Raw genomic sequence first — 22,350 nt, forward strand, 5'->3', positions numbered from 1 at the left:
GCTGGAATTGTCGATAGCTTTCCTCATCTTTTGTTTGTTTGTTTGTGCTTGTGTGTGCGTGCCTGTGTGCATGTCACGGGTTCGAGTTTGGGATTGACTGTGTTGACAAGCAGTATTGATACTAACAAGTCATTTCGGATTCTTTGGCACATATTGACAAACTCAACTGATACTTCCACGAGACTTATCGAAAATAACAAGTTTAACCTTCATTTGTCATGGTTGTGGGAGCGTGTCAACTCATTCCTGCGTTCATGCCAATGTCAAATATAAAATTATGGCTCCGTTTGTTGGTATGAAAATCATAAACAAGAGGAAAAATAATTAGTGCCCGGTATTGAGTCTTCTTGTTGTGGAAGTTTTGTTGGGAAAAATGTTCTAACACTCCCCCGAACTGCAGAGTAGTGGCCATTACATCTTTTGAACTTTTATTTTAATCCAATTTACTCCTTGAACTTTAATCATGTGCCAAATTAGCACTTCAGTTAGTCTGCCATTAATATTCTAATAGACTACTCACGTGAGACCCATTTAAAAAAAAAACTAAAAAACTAAAAAATTATCAAAATTTACAAAATAAAACGATCAAGTTAAAAGAAGCCTATTCAGTTTTGAGAGAGAAAGAAAAGCCTAGAAAATCAAGCAAATACATGGAAATGGGAAAACAAAAAGCCGAAAAAGAACAAATCATAAAGAGTTTTTTTTTTTTTTTGGCAAAACAACAAATTGTATTGGATGAGTTAATTAAAAGGGTCTAGTTAATGTGTGTTTTAAGGGCACACATTATCTTCCATTTTTGAAAAGATTTTATAGAAAATTGAAAAAGCTGTCATAAAAGTTAGTAACTTTTTCATTTTTCTATAAAAAGTTTTCTAAAATAGTTTATTAATATATGCCTTAAAGGCACACATCAGTAAAATCCTAATTAATTAAAATAAAGAAGTGGCTTTTTACATTGGGAAACAAGCTACGAGTCCAGGACCTTCCCATGAAATCGATCTTTTGACAGCTCAATCATGGAGGAACGGAGTTGGGTTTGAAATAATAATTCTTGAAGGAAACTGGTATACGGCTCTCAACTCTAAAAACAAATCAGATGGGCGACGTTTAGACATTAGAGTTACCCTTCCTTTAGATGTAGATTAGCTAGATCGGAGGACAATGAACAACCCACTCACAATCCTAGTTTTTATTTCTCTCTAAACTAAACAGTTTTTCTCTCTTCTATCCATCGGTTCTTGCAAATTTAGATAGTTTTTTAGTTTCATGTGGGTCTCACCGTGAATGATTTGTTAGTGTGTTAACGGCAGACTAGTTATCGTATTAATTTAGCACATATATAAAGTTTAGGAAGTAAATTGGTTAAAATAAAAATTCAGAAGGTGTAATGACTATTATCCTAAATTTTAAGAGGCGTCATGACATTTTTCCTATATAAATTTAGTACTCAAGAAAAAAATATCCTATCAAACACTTTGTAATAAATATCACCATACTCAAGTAGAATACACAACACAAAGAAGTTTTTAATTAAAAAGAAGTTTTATGATACTTATAACATAACACGTAGTTATTTCACTCTAGTTTCAACAATGGGTTAGTAAAAAAAAAAAAAAAAACTAAAAAATTATCAAAATTTACAAAATAAAACGATCAAGTTAAAAGAAACCTATTCAGTTTTGAGAGAGAAAGAAAAGCCTAGAAAATCAAGCAAATACATGGAAATGGGAAAACAAAAAGCCGAAAAAGAACAAATCATAAAGAGTTTTTTTTTTTGGCAAAACAACAAATTGAATTGGATGAGTTAATTAAAAAGGTTCGGTTAATATGTGCTTTAATGGCACACATTATTTTCCATTTTTAAAAAGGTTTTATGGAGAATTGAAAAAGCTATAATAAAAGTTAGTAACTTTTTCATATTTTTATAAAAAGTTTTTTAAAATAGTTTATTAATATATGCCCTAAAGACACACATCAGTAAAATCCTAATTAATTAAAATAAAGAAGTGGCTTTTTACATTGGGAAACAAGCTACGAGTCCAGGACCTTCCCATGAAATCGATCTTTTGACAGCTCAATCATGGAGGAACGGAGTTGGGTTTGAAATAATAGTTCTTGAAGGAAATTGGTATACGGCTCTCAACTAGTCTAAAAACAAATCAGATGGGCGACGTTTAGACATTAGAGTTACCCTTTATTTAGATGTAGATTAGCTAGATCGGAGGACAATGAACAACCACTTACAATCCTAGTTTTTATTTCTCTCTAAACTAAACAGTTTTTCTCTCTTCTATCCATCGATTCTTGCAAATTTAGATAATTTTTTAGTTTCATGTGGGTCTCACCGTGAATGATTTGTTAGTGTGTTAACGGCAGACTAGTTATCGTATTAATTTAGCACACATAGAAAGTTTAGGAAGAAAATTGGTTAAAATAAAAATTCAGAAGGTGTAATGACTATTATCCTAAATTTTAAGAGGCGTCATGACATTTTTCCTATATAAATTTAATACTCAAGAAAAAAAATCCTATCAAACACTTTGTAATAAATATCACCATACTCAAGTAGAATACACAACACAAAGAAGTTTTTAATTAAAAAGAAGTTTTATGATACTTATAACATAACACGTAGTTATTTCACTCTAGTTTCAACAATGGGTTAGTAAAAAAAAAAAAAAAAAAATTCTTGTTTCAACAATGGGCTTTATATAGAATACATAGACAACAAGTTTCTAAACGTACTTAAATTGATTGAAAAGGTTGAATACATGTAAATTTTTAGAACTACCATCTTGGATAATGCCCACTTTTCATGGTTTGATGCTATAAATTTGTATTTTGGGTTTTTACAACCTCCAATCCTAAAGCTCTAAAGAGGAGTCAGCAAAAGCAACTCTTCTTCCTTTAGAATGCCATCCCATGTTGCTTCCTGTCTTGACACAATGAAATGTAGGACTATTGACAATGGCGGCTCCAGGATTTATTTTTAGGGGGGTCAATAGTGTCGAAGTTAGAAATTTGTTGTGGGAGGAGTAAAAAATAAAATGATTATTATTATTTTGTATATTCAACTTTCATATTATATAGAATAATCTAAAATAGTATTCTAAATACAATTTAGTATACAAACTATATTATACAATAATCTAAAATAGTTTAAAGATCGATAAGACAACAATTATTAAATGCATAAATAAATATAATTAAATAACTAATTAAATTTTTTTTTGTCAAATTAACAATAATTTTATTATATTTATATGTACTAACAATTAAAAAAAGAAAGATAAATAAGAATAGTAACACACATAAAATTTGGTCTAGGGGTAAATGTGAAACTAGGACAAAAAGTGGTAATTTATATAAGTTTTTGCATTTGAAGTGTATGAATTTTTAACCATATACATGGTCATTCTCTTGGAATTGGAGCAAGCACTAATACACTTCTTAAACTTGGAAATCTATAAAGCACTTATCAGCCTACTTGATTAAACAGAAAGAAAACATAGAAGGGAGAAAGAGAGATAGAGAAAATGAGGAAAAAATCATAGATGTAGATACAAATAAGTTTATTGAGATGTGGTGTAATTTTTTGCTGATGAAGAAGAAAAGTGTAAGGAAAAATAGTTTCATTCAGTCGTCAACAATAAAATAAGCCAGAGTTAGATAAAATTTATTTATTTTAAAACGAATGAGCAATTTTAAGAGTAGTGTTACTGAACAACACATGTACAACAAAATCTAAGTAATAAGTTGTTAAACGTATGTAAAAAAGTGATATCAATTATGGGTCTAAATAAAATCAGTTACAACTTGCTACTTAACCTTTATTTTAAAATTATTATGAAAATAGCACTAAGTTGAGCATATTCAAGCTTATTTCAGCTAGATTTAAACAAAATTTATCCTCAAGATGTTCAAAATTTTATTTTAAGGGGTCAAAACAATTTTTTATTTATTATTTTTTATATTTTAATAAGTGTTATATATAATTTTTTTCCCCAAGTTAGGGGGTTCATTTGAACCCCCAGGGGTGGCTGTAGAGCCGCCCCTGACTATTGAAGAAGATAGCTTCAAAGCACATTATTTCACCTCACTCCTTAAGACCTAATTTGTCCTCAGTAAAGAAAGATATTGAAACTTCAAAATCTGGTAAGTTCTTTCATGAAGTTTCAGGTGGAAATGACTCTAATAAGTAATACCCTCTTGTGGCACATAAATTGACACAATTGACCTAAAAAACTTAAGGTTATAATTAAATTTAGATTCAATTATATTATATTAACCACCCACTCATTTATTTATTTATTTATTATTTAATGTGAAAATTTACTCCTACAATGTATTAGTGTATTCTTACAAACACCCAAAAGTCCCCTTTACTTAAAATTTTACCATGCTACTAATTCTATCAATGCCATACTAGCTAGTGAGCTTTGTAGTAAATCTTGGTAATGGAACCCAACAAGATCTTAGGATCTTGTTAGAATTCAGAGCAAGTTGCCGTTGGTTGAGCTAGGGGACCGTGATAACTAAGGCTATGTAGATGTCTTCCAAATTAGGCACCTACTTCTGTGCGGTTGCCTGGAGTCAAATTAGGGACAAGGTCTTAGCACTTTGACGATGGAAGTTACTTTCGTTCTCAAAATCAATTCCTAGGCATGCCTTTATACAGTGGTTAGCAATAAGGGATAAACTTTGGAAAAGAAAATTTGAAGACACAATAAAATGTTATAATATTTTTACGTTTTTATTTTAGTTGTGATGGGTCCTTATCTAATATTTTGTTATTTTATTTAATTTACTTTTGACCGATGTTAACTAACACTTCAATTGATGTGAAGATGTTGTAACAATTTGTTTCTTCACCACGGAGCTATCAGTACAGGGGATCAAATTGTGCAAGCTATAAGGAAACATGTGGGGTCTAGGCTGGAGAGTAGAGAGCAGTAAATAAAGAGCTCCCATAAAATTTAAAAAAAAAAAAAAAAGGTAAATAAAGAGCTATGTAACATATGGGGAGCACTGTCTGTTTCGATTTTACACTAGAAAGTCTGAAACATATGGCTTTTCGAAGAATTTTGTCTTTGTTTTTGGCCATTTTAGTTCACTTGTTTTGTTGTTGAATTTTGCTCTTGATAGCCTTTAAGTTGTTGTCGTATTGAGCTTGTCTCAATAAAATTTGTTCATGGATTATTACCAAAAAAAACCTCTGCAGCCTTTCTTTCAAACTTGATTTCATACCAGCTAAAAATTCTAAGTCCCTTCAAGTTGAAGCCAAATATACTCAACTATTTTGAGCCAACTTCAACTTGAAATCAATAACGATATATTATGGAAATTACTAACTATATATTATGGAGTAATATTACAGACAAATTAGGTTTCACAATAGTTGAGTTAAAGTAGTTTTTATTGGTTCTCTTGTGCCCCACCACTCATACCATTTTATTACCTATCCTTCACAACTTGCTACCTCAGTTATTTTGTAGAAATTTTTGTGACTCTAGACTTATTTTATATTATATAGAACATTGATTCTCACACATTTGTAAATCATCCACACACATTACATGTTTCACATTTTATATGTGGATATCAAAAAAATGTGGGTATTGTACATGAAATTATGTATGTCATGTATACAAAAAGCTACTAACTATATACACATGTAGATACGCATATGCACCCTTCAATTTTATGGTTAGAGTCGTGTTCGTTTGGATACCTCACAGTTTTTAGAAGCTTATTTGTATAGTTTTGACAAAATGTATAATTTTTGGTAACTCTTATATTAATAAATGTGACAAAAAGTAAAAAAAAGTTTATTTTCAAAAAAAAAAAAAAAAAAAGGTAAGAATTAGATTTGTCTTCAATGCACTCACAATTCACAAAGTTATTGAATTTGTCTTCTTTTCAGTTTTTTGCACTGTTAAATTTTCCAGTGAGAGTCTAGTTCTTGTTTTTAAGTATCAACCATGCTTGTGAAATTTAGAGCAGCTTGGTTATAGGTTTCTCTTTGTCAAAAAGTCTTATACTTCAAAAACATTGATTTGTCTCATTTTATAAGAGCAATTAGGATTCCAATCTCTCTCATTTCTTTCTTGTCTCATAACAATTTATATTAATAATAATTAAAAAAAAAAGCATCAAATGGTACACTAAAAAAATTAAACAATAAAGTTAGGGCATGACACAATTGCATACTAAACATGGCACATTAATTCACTTAATTAAAACATCTGAAAGGTGCCACAACAATTACAATACTGCAAGCCTAATAGCTTATGCTACTACCAAGTCTAACATCACACACCAATTTAGACCTACTAGCTATTTTTTGTTCTTTTAGGAGAGTCGACCTTCTAACCATTGAAAGGCTGAAATGGGAGGGTGAGCTGGTCTAGAAGACCAGTGACTGGTGTTGCCAGTCTAGGCTCATATGCAAAACCATGCAATTCACTATCTCGCCCATTGCTGCCACCAACACCACCATCTTGTGAGTACGGACATGGAGGAATCCACTGCCAAATCTTCCTAAAAATATCAAACAACAATGCCTTATCTGACCCTCGAATCATAATCACAATAAACTCTCCATTACCAACACAAGCAAACCCATTTCCACCTTCCAATTCAGCAAACTGAACATAGAGTTGTTGTGGCATTCTCTCAACTTCAACCCATGTAGTCCCACATGATTGCAAGCTCCAAAGCCTAAAGCTTTTCGGTACATTTAGCTTGCTTTTCTCAACTGCAGCAACTAAGAGTAATTTTCCTTTACTCTCAACCAGGTTTGGTGACCTCAAAAACCTTCTCATTGGAGCTTGAATCTTGCACCATATATTGGCTGCAACATCATGAGCTAAAACACTAAATGGGCTAAAGTTCATGCAGTAAAATTTTGCTCCGACATAAACCATTCTACCTGACTCAAGGCTACAAAGCCTTGGCAGTGAAGAATTTGTACCCCATATTGAATAAAATCCACCCCCATCAATATGAAAGTTCTCAGCTGTTAAATTCTTCACTGCAAAAGGAGAAATCATATCATCACCAGCAACTGTGACATCTATGGATGTAGGACTAACAGTTAGTCCAATAGAAGGGAAAAGCCTTGGCCTAAGTGTTGGAGGCAATTGAGTTAGAGAACCAAGAATTGGGTTACATAGGATTATGCTTTTTGGACCAGCCTCGTCTGAAACACAACAAACTAAGCCACCAGAGGAAGAAGCTGGTGAAAACCCTGGAGGAATCAAAGCAAAAGAAAGGCGGTACCATGTGATATCATAAGGATCAAAGATATATCCTTCGCATGGTGGTGCTCTAACATTAATATCACCTTGATCTCCACCACTAGTATTGTTCCTATATATATAGCTCTTGAGGGTTTTGTGCTTGAAGAATAGGAACCAATGGTGTCTTGGAGATACTTGGAGATATAATTCAAGAAAAGTGTCAGAGAACAAAAGTGCATACCATCTTTTACAGACAGAACGAGCACGAAAGAAGGCTGGTGGTGGAAGAAAAGCAATCACACGATCTAGAAGTCTCTGTGGGAGTTTGCTCCAAATCCTAGGGTCCATCCAGGTATTAGTGATGGATGTGGCAGTGGTACCACTACTACTACTACCAGTGAGAGTTGTAGAGAAAGTATAGGAAAAGGGTAAGTTCATAGCAGGGTGAAAAGATTCCATTTTTATGGTTTGGCTTGGATTTTTGGTGTAATACTGCTCTTCTGGGTCTTTGTTTTTTGAGTGGAACCAATACTGATTAGAGGAAAAAAGGCTAGCTTTTCGTGTTAAAAAGAGTAAAGATTCATTCTTTGTTCAAGGAGAAAAAGAAAGTGGAGGTGGTTGATATGTTTGTGAAAGATTTGGAAGCCATGACATATAAATGGAAATCTCAGGTAGGTCTTAAGAAGGCATTGTGTTTGTGAAGAAAGAAAAGGTTGTCTTTGGTATGTAACTGCAAGAAGTTGTTAGGTGTCACTTGGGTAGCTAGGTTTTCATAATTAGTGGGAATGCATAGAAGAGTTGAAGAAGAAGACCTAAAAGACAACAACTAGAAATAGAAGAAAAAGTAACGAAAAGCATTTCTAGTTAAGAAGAAAGTTATACTAGAACTCAGGAAGTTTGGTTGGCTTTGGATTCTTTGGCTTGATGGGGTTGGACATGTGTTTATATAAGATGGGTTGGTCGACACTTTTTCATTAGGTTTTTTTGTTTGTGTGGTTTTTTCTTGTTTCTTAAAGTGAGAAATATGACAGTGATTCTGATTGATGCATCTATCATTTCAGTGTTGTTTTGTCAAGGCCGAGGTATAGCAAGGACAGAACAGATAGCAGAGATAGAGAGAAAGGGACTGCAAACACGAGTGTACTTGCACTGATCTTCACACTATACAATTACAAGTTACAACCCCCCTCTCCAAGTGAATGCTGCTAGTCCAGCTCAAACTCTCACAACTCACAAGTTGTAGAGGAGCAAGCAACATCGAGAATATTTTTATTATGTAGCAGATACAAACATGAACAAAAACAAACGAACAGTGTGAGTCCTTTATTCATTGCTGTACAGTGGTCATCCCAAGGAAGGAAAACAAACTCGGGACCCCCATGAATTTGAATTGCAAAGCCAAAACCAAAGGGTACTTCATATGCACTTTGTCACATACTTTTGGCCAGACATATAAATAATTTTGATATGAATATAGACTCGTATTCTAGCTAGTTTTATATTCATCTACAGGCATTCATATTGCCGGGGATCCTTTTCTACACATCTCAATAATATTATAGCTTGTCACTGCAGATATATTTACTCTCCATGCCTTACTGAGAAATCATTTATCAGTATTCCTTGCAACATATGATACGATTTCTTTAAGGTATTCCACTTATATGTTTGATGCCTTTTCCCAAGATTCTTACGTGAATATATGCTATATGATTCCACGAGTGATGTGTAGATAGTTAATTACATGTTTCGTTTGAGTGATAACGAGAATATTACAAGTTTTACTGCACGCACATATATATTTGTTTATTTATTTATAAACTAACATAAGTTTAATGTGTCACCAATCATGAGTACATAAGTCACTAAAATAACATAAAAGGTAATTTAAATATTTATTTACCAATTGTTCAAGTGGCACTGATTAAATTTATTGTCATATCAATTTGTAAAACATTTAAAAAAAGATTTGTAATAAATTTAGCATTTTTACTATTGGTTTATTTAGTGGCAACACGGGCACTAATTATTGAGACTTGTGAGGGCAAGCTTTTTAAGAAAAATGAATGTGGTTAAGAACTAATTATATGTAATCTAATAGGAGATTAATTTTTGAATGACATGCAATTTGGTAATGTTATATTAAGAAATATATATTCAAGACCTGTAGATAACAGCCATCATGCAAGTTTCAGAAAATGAGAAACTGCTGAGATCATTTGTGTAAACATTCAATAGGGTAAAAGAAAAGGTTGAATTGAATGCAATTTGATTTCATTTTTTTAATTCACTTATCTAACCATCATACTATGTGGCTGTTATTATTATTAGTTGTTGTTAGACCAAAGTCATAAGAAAATATTTAATGGAGACCTTGAAAAAAAAAAAAAAAACTTTCCAAAAGAGTTAGGATAAAAATGAAAACAAATAAGAGAAAAACCTACCGAAAAAATAAGAGAAATGTCTCTTATGCATACGGTGTACACACCTTTTGAATGTCTTAGCTAGGTAGATAGACTATCTAACTAGGTACATTTTTTTTGGAATTGGCTTGGGGGGCCCGAGTGGGGGTAAAAGGTGGAAGCCTGAAGCATGAAGAAAGAAGACTAAAAAGGAAAGGAAAAGCTATAAATCTAGCTCGAAATTGCAGATCTCAGTGGCGAGTTATATCATACATTTCAACCTTGGGGTCCTGAATCTTTTTTATGACAAATGAAACTGACTTTTGATTGAGTAGTGACTGGTCAACCTCTAAAATATATTTTAATTTGTACCTAAAATTTGAAAAAATTTGGTCTAAACTTGATTTATTCAAGTATCAACGTGTGAATTTATCAGTTAGACATATAGATTCAGAAAAAAGAAAAGAAAAGAAAAAAAAAGGTTAAGACTTATAGGGCCACCAATTTTGCTTTTTTGCGAGAAGATGAGCTCCCAAACGTTATCTTCAACATTTCATAAATTTTTAGAGAACATATAGAGAGTTTCACATTAGTCAATACTATTGATGTAGATTGAGAGTTTACAACAAAACCGGTTTTGTAGAAGCGAAATTCAGCACCTTCCAACTTCAATTTCAGCACCTTCCAACTTCAATTTCAGCACTTGCAGCACTTCACCTCAGTGACCCAATACAAATAACATCCCAAAAAATTACAAAATACAATGAAATTGACTATTTAGGTACACGAAAATTTGACAAAGAATTAGCCAACACACTAAAATCCTAATATAGATAGAGAAATAAACATTAATTGATTTAGTTTTGTTCTTAGGGCTTTATTTGTATCATTCATCCTTCTCATTCCCAAACCTTCATAATCTTTTTGTTTGCATTTGAGTCCCATGACTGATACACAGTGCTTTATTTTATTTTATTTTACCAGATCAACACCACCAGAATTCCTTGAGGATCATATCCATTTTAAGTTATGTAGGCGGGGGAGGGCTGAAGAGAAGACATTACATAAAGGGGGAAGCTAGCTATTGCTACTGATAAATGAGAGAACCCCTAGCTGCTTAAGACAACTAGACAAGAGTTTACCTTTCCATTGTTGTACCAGATTAAAACTAAAATTTCCACTATGAAAGCTATAGAGTTTCTTTTAGATTTATCATGTAATTGTGGTAGGGGGGCTTTTTGACATTGAGAATATATAGTTATCGGAAATTCTTTTTTGCTCCAAACTGGTTTGGAGCCATCTTTCCCAACCCACTAAGTGATTTCTATAATAATTTATAAGAATATTTTTATAAATCGCTAAGTAGCAGGTTAGAGGAGTAGCTCCAAACTGATTTGAAGCTAGACTTGTCCTAAGTTAAAGCAATGCTTATTTTTAATAAAGAGCATAGGTTTTTTTTTGATAACTCAATCATTACAATGGAAGAGAGGCAATTTGAATTTTAGAAGATTTTATTAGAAATACTACGAGGTGCTAGTTAAGCTAAAAGGTTCTTAATAATAAGGAGCATAGTTGATTTCTTCACATTCATCAACTGATCACTCGACCAACCTTGATATATTTAGACTAGCTTCATCACACGCACTTCGCGTGATGAGGTCTTTTTTTTTTTAGTGTTATAATTTTTCATTTCTCCCAATTTGAAGTTTACATATTTGCTCACTCAAGAGTGTCATGATGCTAGTTTTAAAAAGTGAACAAATTAAGATGAGAGAAATGTATAATATGGGAGATTTAAAGATGCAGTGCCCACTTTTATGAAGGCGGTGGAGCAATTAGATAAAGAGAGACAAAGGGAAAGATAAAGTAATATAATGAAATGTATTAAAAACAAATGGTATGTTCATACCTTCTTAATTGAGTTTTGAGTGATTGTCTTCCTTTGAAATTAGTGGGAATCTGGGAATAAACGTGTTAGATTGGATTTGTTTTTAGAAGTTGAAGAAGAAAGAGAAAAGATGATAAGGATGGAGAGATATGTAGAATGAAGTAACTGCTTGTTATTGATAGTATAAAGTTAGTAGGAATGTGGAAGTAGATATGATCAAGAGGACAAAGAAAAAAAACTGTACTTAACTTTTTATTTTTTATTTTTATGCAACAGGCTTTAAAAAAAATATATACTAGTTGTTGGTAAATTGCTTTTTTAAATTTATCTAGAATTTAGGAGTTTTAAAATTAGTGATTTTATATGTCTAACCCTATTATTTAAACTTTCTAAACAAGTAAATTTTAGGGTGTTTTGGGAATAAAAAAGTAGGAATCCAAATAGGGGAAGCCTCTTTAATAATGGTATATATATAGATAAGGACAAAGCAAACCCTATCATTTAGGAGAAAAATTTGGCTCCAAACATGTTTGAAATTATCTTTTTCAGTCCATTACTTGGCCATTTATAAGACTATCTGTTGATCTATATGTATTATTTAAACAAATTACATAGCTCATGTGACTAAAATTGCGCATGAATGGTTTCTTCAATCTCTTACCTTGTCTATTGTATGCCCAAAACAAAAGGGAAAAAAAAAAAACAAAAACAAAAACCAGAAATTTAATTTAAAAATAGGGTAAAATATCATTTTGATTCCTAAAATTTAAAAAGTTTGTTTTTCATCTTTAAACTATTAAAATTATTTCACTTTTAATTTTGTCTTTAAACTTTAAAAATGATATATATATTTTTTATCCCTAGACTATTGTAATTTTTTTTAATCTTTATTTTTGTCTCTAAATTATTATAAAAGTCCTCTACAAAGTTTAAGGATGGAAAAGACACTTTTTTAAGTTTACTAACAAAACCAAAATTTGAATAAAATTTAGGGAATAAAATGATATTTTATCTTAATAAAAAATGCATATTAGCAACAGAGTTAGAACTTAGAAACTCTCGTTAGGGACTAGCCCAACCAATTTTTTTTTTTCTTTTTCTGTTTTTTCCCAACTAAAAATAATTCCGTGTAATTCCTCCTATTCATATGCCGACAGTATAGTGGTGATAAAATCATGACAAAAAGACTGATTCCAATTTAAGATTCTAAAAATAATGATCACTATTAAGTGTATTGGGATATATGATGAGTGACAATGACACCTTCCGACTCTCTGCAACCATGATCTTTCTTCATTTAACTTTTCGAGGATCCCGTACCAAAAATTCGTAATAGTTCTGTGAATCATTGTCCATATCACTGGCATAAGATATGCAAGGTGCTACTCTTAGAAAGCGTCAAAGATTTTTAGGTAAAATATCATTTTCGTTCTTAAATTATCATAAAAGTTCATTTTTTGTCCCTAAACTTTCAAAAGTTCGTTTTTCGTCCCTGAACTATCACAAAAGTTCGTTTTTCGTCTCTAAACTTTCAAAAGTTCTATTTTTGTCCCTAAACTTTTCCAAACGTATTGATTTTCATCCCTCCGTCTGACAGAGTGCTGACGTGGCTTTGACAGTGTGCTGATGTGAGAGGGACGAAAATCAATACATTTGGAAAAGTTTAGGGACGAAAAACGAACTTTTAAAAGTTTAGGGACGAAAAACGAACTTTTGTGATAGTTTAGGGACGAAAATGATATTTTACCCAAGATTTTTTATGACAAACTAATTGTGTTTTACTGTATGAGATGCTAGTCGCTGGATAATATGGATTCAATTTAAAGGTAATGTTATAGCTAGTTATATTAATATACACGTTGCTTTCAAATCTGGTCTCTACCATAGGATGGAAATGCTATATTGCATTTTGCATGGCTGAGAATTGGTGGGTATAGAAAATATTGTGGGGAAAAAGAAAAGAAAATGTATAGAAATTAGCATATCCCCGTTCATTTTAGTTGAATAAATTTTGAAATATTATCAGGTTTATTACAAAAAGGTTACAAGTTGGTACGATTAGTTTGTTAAGTCATACGTATATATAGATCCATTTTATGAATTTGGCTTCCTATATATATATATATATATACCACATATCTATAACATTTAGCATTATCATAAATAGTTTTATACTAGCTTGTAAAGAAAAAAAAATTGGTTAAGTTTACAACGAACAAGAATTTTAGGATAGTTTAAATTCATTGGTGTATTAGACATAAAAAGTAATAAAATTAGATAAAAGTGACATAACATTTCTGCTATTTAACTGAATGAAGAAGAAGAAGATAAATGTAGAGATGTACTTAAAAATAAATTAATCTTTAAAAAATGCAATAATTATAATTAATTACTATCCATGTGGTTTGCCCATAAAATTAGAAGGTACCCTTAAATTATTATTTTTCTAAATATAAAATAGAAATTCTATTATCCTGTGGTTTCGTTGGTTACATTTAACTATTAACTTAAATTATTTAATAGACTTTGATGATGTGGCAAATATCAAAATCATTTTTTGAGACAAAATTCTTGAGAAAGAACTAGTGAATGGTATAGTCAACTTGGCGCCATGATGGTTCCAAGATTTTAAAAAATTATTAAATATACATACTTATGCTTCCCATCCTAATTAGAATAGTTATATATCTATGTATAAACTTATTATTTTTTAAATATATCATTATTATGAGAAGTCTAGGGTTTCCTATTTTCATTTACATAGAATCCCAATTCTATTAAGTAAATGATGAGTTGCATTAGTTACCATCCACACATGGATGATAGTTATATCTTATCCATTAAAAGAATTATATGTATAAGTTAGTTTAGAAAATAAACCATTATATAAATTTATATAGAATTTTATTAACATGTTTAAACTATTTTAAAAAATATTTAATGAAAAAACAAATAAATTGTTTTTTCAATTTTCATAAATATTTTTAAAAAATGGATAGAACTATTTGTATAAACAGTAAACACACGTTAAATGAATCTATTTAACATATCTTTTCTCATGTGTTTCCGTACATGTAAATTATTGTACTGCATGAATTTTGATAACTATCGTAAATATATATAATTCTTATTTGATTTAAGGTTGATAGTTGAAGTTCAGGCATCATTTTCCTAAAGCAGTGTGTAACATGCACAGTTTGTCAGATCATACGTCCAATCCATCTCTCTTTTGATGGGTTTTTTGCACAGATAGGCGTGAACTACAAGAAGCTTTTGGAAGTCCTTTGAGGATTCGGAGCTCTTTTACAATTATAAATTCACACACTCTCTCTTTCTCTGTGTTAAAGAAGCTGTCTTTTACTCTCTTCTATCTGAATCTGACTACTCCACACACTCTCCTTTTCTCTGAGTTACAATATTCTCTCTTTGTAAGCTTATTGGGTTTTGTTTGGTTTTGTTAAGGGAAGCAAAATCTAAGTCAGAAACATTATGACAATGTCTTGTTTGTGTCAATGCTTTTAGTGTTATCATTTGTCTCAGAGTTAAAAACCTTCAAAAAATGGAAAAAGGTATTGTGCACTTATCTGGAAATTGCTGTCTTCCTTCAAGAAATCTCCACATTTGGAAAAAGGCTAATGCATCATATATGGAAAATTATGTTCCCCTCCAAGCAACCTCTCTCTCTCTCTCTCTCTCTCTCTCTCAGGTGTGTGTGTGATTTCGTTTTTGATTTTTGATTTTCTCTCCATATTAACTAGTTTACTGTCGTATCAAAAAAAAAAAACTTAGTTTACTGTTTGTTTATTTTTTATTGTCATATCACCCATGTACTCTAAAGTGTAAAGTCTAAAGATCGTTCTTTCTCGTTTCTCTTGTCCATTTATTTGGTTAGAATTGGACCATTTGACTTGGGCATAAGTTCATTAATTTTTCTCTTATTGGTTAAAGTTATTATTTTTATTTTTTTATTGAAGAAAGTTGTTTGGTTGAGTAATTAAAACATGATATTTTAATAGAAAGATTAGTGGACAAAGGTCACATACAATTTTTATTTTTATTTTTTTGATGTACGTGAAAATATTTTCCTAAGGAAAATTCCAAACTTCCAAAACATGTTAGTATACCAGTTCAATTCTTTGGAAAGAAAAGTGATAGAATAGAAAATAATAAAAAGAAAATGGAAGATTTTGTAATTTTTCTTCCTTGTGTGATAGAATAGAAAAGAATAGAAAAGTGGATGGAAGAAAAAATGAAAGATTTTTTTTATATAATTTTTTTTCAAAAATCCTCTTTATTTTTCATGTCTCTGTCAACTCATCTTTCTCACTCATGGGGTGGCATGTGTGCTTCCATTTGGATGTGTAATTTAATAAATGTGATTGGGCTTCTAGCAATGGCTAATGATCTTTGATTGGGGGATTTTGTTGTATGGGTCTTGAAGGGTATTTAATTGAGTGGGCTAACTGATTTGGGTAGTGATGGGCTTTTGCAGATGGGCTTTTTCATGTAGGAGCCTTTCGACATAGTTTTGATTGAGTGCGGGGAAAGGGCTTTGCTTTTAGGTGAGGTGTATTGAACATTGGGTTCGGAAGAATGAATGGTGATTGGGCTTCAATTTTTGTACCCTTAAGCCTTAAAAATAATCTTACCTCTAAGGCTCTAACTTCTACATTTTTATTATCCTTTTCAACCAATTAATTTGTGGGTTGCAAAAGTATTAAAATAGTGAAATAGCTGAAGGCTTCATTTGGTGGTGGTTGAGTTCAGGTTGTGTTGTAGAAGTTAAGAAGGAACTCATTAGTTTGTTGGCTTGTAATATGTGTTTTAAGAGATGATTAGTAGGCATAGGGCTGAATTTAAGGGTATAAGGAGAGAAGTCAATCTTACTACACTCTTTGGACTTTGGGCTATGAGGTTTGGTTTATATTTAAGATCTTGGGGTTACCTATATGATGCAACTGTATTCAGAAACACGACCTGGCTACCTACTGGGTTTAATTTGATCAAATTGACTTCAGGAACACAGTGAGTTAATTATTGAGTTTCCCACGTCTTCCTCGAACCCAAACAAAGCAAAAGAAAATTTGGATTAAACAAGGTAATGGATGAACCCAAACTAGTGGGGTTGGTCAGAGACACTCCAGAAGTTAATTAGTGAAGACATTTTCTAAGTATGCTACAAAAGAAAAATTGCAGAGTAACAAGATTGTATGTGCACATAGACATGGCAAAACGGATTAGAATTTGTTGACTCGACTCGAAAAAAACCTGACCTGAAGCAAAAAGGAGTTGACCCATAGCCCGATCTAATTCTTTGCAAGTCAACTCAATCCGACCTGGATAACTCATAACCCGAATCATTAAAAAAAATTCGCTAAAAAATATTTAGACTACATCATAAATGCTAGGTGCATAGAGCACAAAGCATGTGATTAGAACCATTAGATAGAATGTTCACATACATGAGACAACCCATTTATTAAAATAATAAAAAAAATTCCGCCAAATCTCATTCAATTTGACTAGACACTTCACAGTTCACATTAGTACGCTAAGTCACTAACACAGTAAATGGCTAAGAGCTTGTAGCTGTAGTCCACAAACCACTAAATAGCTAACACACACGTGACACACCACACACACACCTACACTAAGACACTCACACAGTCACACATCTAAGAGCTTTCACAGTTTCAGAGACAGAGGGGGTGTTTGGTAGAGTAGTTTGAAAATTGTTGTTTATAGTTTTTTGAAATACGTGTGGATGAAAAAGTATGTTGAAATGCGTGAAATACTATTTAAAAACTAAAAAATGTTGTTTAAAAATACAAACCAAATGGGCCCAGAATGTTTCACTCTGCGCCTCCACTACTCAGTAGCAATCAGCTCCTCTCCGCCTTTATTCTTTTCTCTTATATTTTTCTTTTATCTTCTTTTATTAGTGATGTAAATTTAAAATATATACTTTTTGGTCTCCTTAGGATCTTTTTTTTTTTTTTTGAAGTTGTAAATTTGTAATTACATGCATTTTGACAGTGAGTTATTAATATTAAAGACTTTTTCCATCATGAATTATGACTATAAAGAAATTTCTTTAGGCTCAAAACTATCAGAATTGGAAGGATATTAACAAGTGACATTAAGTGTAATTCATTTCCTTAATTGATTTTATTTATTCTCTTTGAATGGGTTGTCATTGATTGGTTTTTGTAATTAAAAAAAAAAGTTCGTTTGAAAAATACAGGCCAACTCGACCCGACCTGACCCAAACTCAACACAACCTGCCTGTTTTGCCATGTCTATGTGCAAACCTTTGTTCATAGTTTAGAGAGAGAGAGAGAGAGAGAGGTGCTTTTATAAAGTTTTGAGTGGAGTTGGCGATTGGTTCTTGATAAATTGGAAGAGAACCTAACAATACACCATCCCTTTACGACAACTACGAGGATGTACTACTATGTTAATCCCCCAAAGATGCATTTTCTCATTGTATTTAATGCAAAAGTAGTGGCAATTGCTTGGGACAATTAATACTGATGTAATGAGATATGCGGCCTTTCTTAGGCCCTCCTATTGAAGTAGGGATACTCAATTGAACAGTTTTGAACAATATCCATCAAGGTCTAGGGCCTTTGCCTCTCATAGTGTTTGGTAGCCTTGTGCCACATGCTTCCTATTTGAGAGGGCCTTTCTTGGATACAAATTGGTGCACGATGAGTGTTGAACGGTAAAGTGAAGTAAGGTCGCCCATAGATGTGGTCTTGAGCTAGATGCTAACCCTTAAGGGCTTGTTTAGAGGCCTGTTGGTCCTAGGCTTTAGTCACACAGAGAGAGAGAGAGAGAGAGAGAGAGAGAGAGAGTACAGAGTAAAGAGTAGAGAGAGAGAGAGTCTCTCTCTCTCTCTCTCTCTCTCTCTCTCTCTCTCTCTCTCTCTCTCTCTCTCTCTCTCACCGCTGCCAGCCCAAGCTCACACTGTCGACTCACGCCATCGTCGAACCTCGCCGCCAGATCCACATTGTCGATCCTTGCCACCAGACCCAGACCCATGCCGTCGATCCTCATCGCCAGACCCAAACCCACGCCGTCGATCCACATTAATCCACGCCATTGATCCACCGGCTATGGTGGTGGAATGATGTTTGATTTTTTTTTTTTTCCTTCTATGGGTTTGATGGCTGTAGTTGTGGGATGATGTTTGATTTTTTTTTTCTTTTGTGGGTTTGATGGCTGTGGTGGTGGCGATGGTGGTTGTTGTGGCTATGGTTTGGTGGTGCGGTGTTTGATTTTTTTTTTCCTGTGGGCTTGGTGGCTGTGGTGGTGGATTGGTGACTATGATGGTTGTTTGGGGATTTATTTTGTTTGTGGGTTTGATTGTGTCTGTGTTGGTGGTGGTGGTGTTGGTGGTGGTGGTAGTGGTGGCTGTGGCTGATTGTAGAGGAGGTTGTGGTCCATGCTGGGATGTTTTTTTGGGTTGTGAGATATATTATTTTATTGTAGGGGTATATTATTTTATTGTGATGTTTATATTATTTTATTGTGTTGATAGTTAAAATAGATACACTGCTGCAGCATGTGTGTAGGTATAATAGATAAAGTAACTTTTGGTGGAGCTAAAAAGCTAAATTTTTAGCTCCACTGCTGTAAATGCTCTTAGGGAGAGTGGGACTGGCCCCCAGGATGAAGTACAAGTATTTATTTATTTTTCTTTGTTGCTAATTATCTTATTCATCCAATTTATTAAAAAAAATTCCAATACAACGATTTTGTTTTTATCCTTTTTACCAAGCAAATTCTAAGTATTATTCAAGGATTTGACAATAAAAATGGTAAATTACAAATTACTCAATACATTTAACCTATATTATAATTTGGTACACAAATTTGCAAAATGTTGAATTCTTTTATTATATCTAGATATCATTGAATTTAAATCTACGAGATCTGCTTTATGATAATTTTTTTTATATCATCAAGCTAAGAAAACAAATGGTTTTAGACTAAAAATGAAAGAGTCTCATTCAAATTGAACCTTTTTTTTATATAACAAAAATCCGCTTTATTTTTCCTAAGCTTCTCTCTCAACACTTCTTTCTCACTCATGGCCTCACGGGGTGGCTGGGCGCTTCGTGGTAGCCAGTTTTGAAGGTATGGCGGTAGATTTGAGGGGGATTTGGCCCATTGGTTCTCTAGCAATGGTCTTTATTAGGTCATCTTGTTGTGTGGGTCTTGATGGGTGTTTGGTTGAGTGGGTTAATTGTTTTGGGCAGTGATGAACTTTTTACAGAATTTGGGCCTTCATGTGGGGGGTTTTGACAGAGTTTTCATTGAATTGGATTTGAAAGAATGAATAGTGATGGGGCTTCAACTGTACCTGTAAGCCTTAAAACATAATCTTAACCCTTGAACTTTCTATCCATTTCAACCAATTAATTTCAGAGTCGCAAAAACAGGTGGTGAAATAGCTGAAGGCTACATTTGGTTGTTGAGTTCAAGTTGTGTTGTAGAAATTAAAGAAGGAATACATGAGTTTGTTGGTTTGTTGCATGTGTTTTAAGAGAATTATTAGGAATAGGGCTGAAACTAAGGGTATGTATTTCAGATCTTGGGATTATCTACATTATGCAGCTGTATTCAGGAACACAACCTGGTTACCAATGTGGGTTGATTGAATTGACTTCAGTAACTCATTGAGTTAATTATTGAGTTTCCCACATCTTCCTCGAACCCAAACAAGGGAAAAGAAAAAAAAAGGATCAAACAAGTTAATGGATGAACTCAAGCTAGTGGGGTTGTACAGAGATACTCCAAAAGTTAATTAGTGAAGAAATTTCTAAAAACCAGACCCTACTCCTAGGGACATCCCAAGCTTACCATAAATAAAACCTCTCATCAGATCCTACTCAGGAGATCTTTAATCACTTCATCAACCACAACATTTACTACGCAAAAGTTCTCTCAGCAACTTAAGAGCAACAACATACTGATTAAGGGCTCGGTGTGAACGTGACAGCACAATCTCTCTCTCTCTCTCTCTCTCTCTCTCCTGCTCTATGTTCAAAATGGTTTAGATATAAGCATTATTAAAGTGTTTTCCATCTTTTTATTATCTAGCATTTTTGAGCAATTGTCTTTGTGATACACCACTAACCTCTACTCCTTCAGTATTGAAATTTTGGATTTGACTCGTTTTACTTATTTACATATATCAAACCATATCGAAACCCGAGTGTTTGGGCTAACTTTTTTTTCATTCCAGCCCTTCCACAAATTAATCCCGGCAATAAGACATAAAGAATCAAGTCATTCATTTCATTCCATCTGCTTCTTTTATTTATTTATTTTAATAATAATAATAATTCTATTTCATTCCATTTCATCTGCTAACCTCCAAAATAGGATTCCTACGTATGATTTCCACACTCACAGACCCACAGTATTACTGTTCATATATTGGTACCAACATGTTGAACTATCATTTTATCTCTCTCTCTCTCTCTCTCTCTCATGTATATATATATATATATATGTCTTTTGGAAATTTTATTGAGGCATTTTTGTCGGCACAACGATGCGGTCAATAAGACCTAATAGAAATGAACCTAAGAGCCTAAAACCTAAATGAATTACCTCTGTATAATTGTGACACAACGATGCGGCCAATAAAACCTATTCAGTGTGGGCCCTACAGTTGATGTGGTTGCGCCCAAGTAGAAAAATGGCCCCAAAATTTTAACCAATAAGGTTATTTATTTAATTAATTAAGCCCAAATATTAGCTAACAAATAAAATATATATTTTTTAATCAAATGAAAGACAAAAAAAGAGAGAAAAATGCTACGTCCACAATATTTTTCATAACATTTTTACAAAAAATCCTAAGTAACAAATTGTTATTTGCCATTATTGATGGTAAAAAAATAATTCTCGTTGTAGGTTTAAATTAGAATCAGTAACAATTTAATACCTAAGATTTGTTAGGAAAAATATGGTGAATGTAGCACTTTTCAAAAAATAAAAAAGAGAGCAATACACAAAAAAGTTCACAACATTTTTTGCAATAGTTTTTTATTTTTATTTTTTAGAGATAATTATAACATGCTGCCAATCTAGCAACTCGAACTCTTTCACTCCTAAACCCCCAAGCACTTTGTATATGGGGAGGTACCAATTCAGCTCTACAAGGCCTTTGGCTTTTTCGTAATAGCTGAGTTGACAAACTTTTACTAGTTCTCACTTAAGTCCACTACTAACATTATTCTTTTACCTTCTACTATTAATCTATCACATCAATAGGTGTGAAAAGTATTATCAACTTTTTTGTGTCTATGAACTTTCTAAAAGAAAAAAAATTTATGTCAATCATGTTAATTGTTAATAATTTTGCGTTTAAAACAAGATAATAAAATTTAAGTAATATTTAATTTTTTAAGTTATATATATATATATATATAAGGCCTCAACGTTAATTTTCACCTTACGTCTCGAAGTATATCAAGCTGCCCTTGGAGCTAATAGAAATGAACCTGCTGCCGTGTGGTCACTGCTAGGAGCCTAGGACGTAAATGAATTGCCTCTATGGCAGTGACCACATGGCAGTAGGTTCATTTCTATTAGGTCTTATAAACCGTATCATTGTGTCCGCACATTTGCTTAATAAAATTTCCAAAAGAGAATACAAAGCTACTGTTGATAAGCCAAGTTATTTGAATGTCCAACTCTCTCTCTCTCTCGCTCTCTCTCTCTCATAGGCTGATAGGCATTGTTTTTCTGAGAGTTTCATTTCTAGTAGGTCCTAGTGACCACATTGCTATATTACACATGC

At 32.7% G+C, this 22,350-nt stretch overlaps 1 protein-coding gene across 1 annotated transcript; it reads right to left on the reverse strand.

Moving 5' to 3' along the window:
* Positions 1-6,368: 6,368 nt before the first annotated feature.
* LOC111993267 (protein UNUSUAL FLORAL ORGANS) lies at positions 6,369-7,700 on the reverse strand. Its single transcript, XM_024025115.2, has one exon. The coding sequence runs from the start codon at positions 7,698-7,700 to the stop codon at positions 6,369-6,371; it is 1,332 nt and encodes a 443-aa protein (XP_023880883.1).
* Positions 7,701-22,350: the final 14,650 nt, after the last annotated feature.

Source organism: Quercus suber, unplaced genomic scaffold (genome assembly GCF_002906115.3).
Source record: "Quercus suber isolate HL8 unplaced genomic scaffold, Cork oak 2.0 scaffold_163, whole genome shotgun sequence".
Classification (NCBI taxonomy): domain Eukaryota; kingdom Viridiplantae; phylum Streptophyta; class Magnoliopsida; order Fagales; family Fagaceae; genus Quercus; species Quercus suber.

What these genes read in the sequence shown, in the direction of transcription:
- LOC111993267 (XM_024025115.2), bottom strand. Translation starts at nt 7,700, where the DNA reads ATGGAATCTTTTCACCCTGCTATGAACTTACCCTTTTCCTATACTTTC.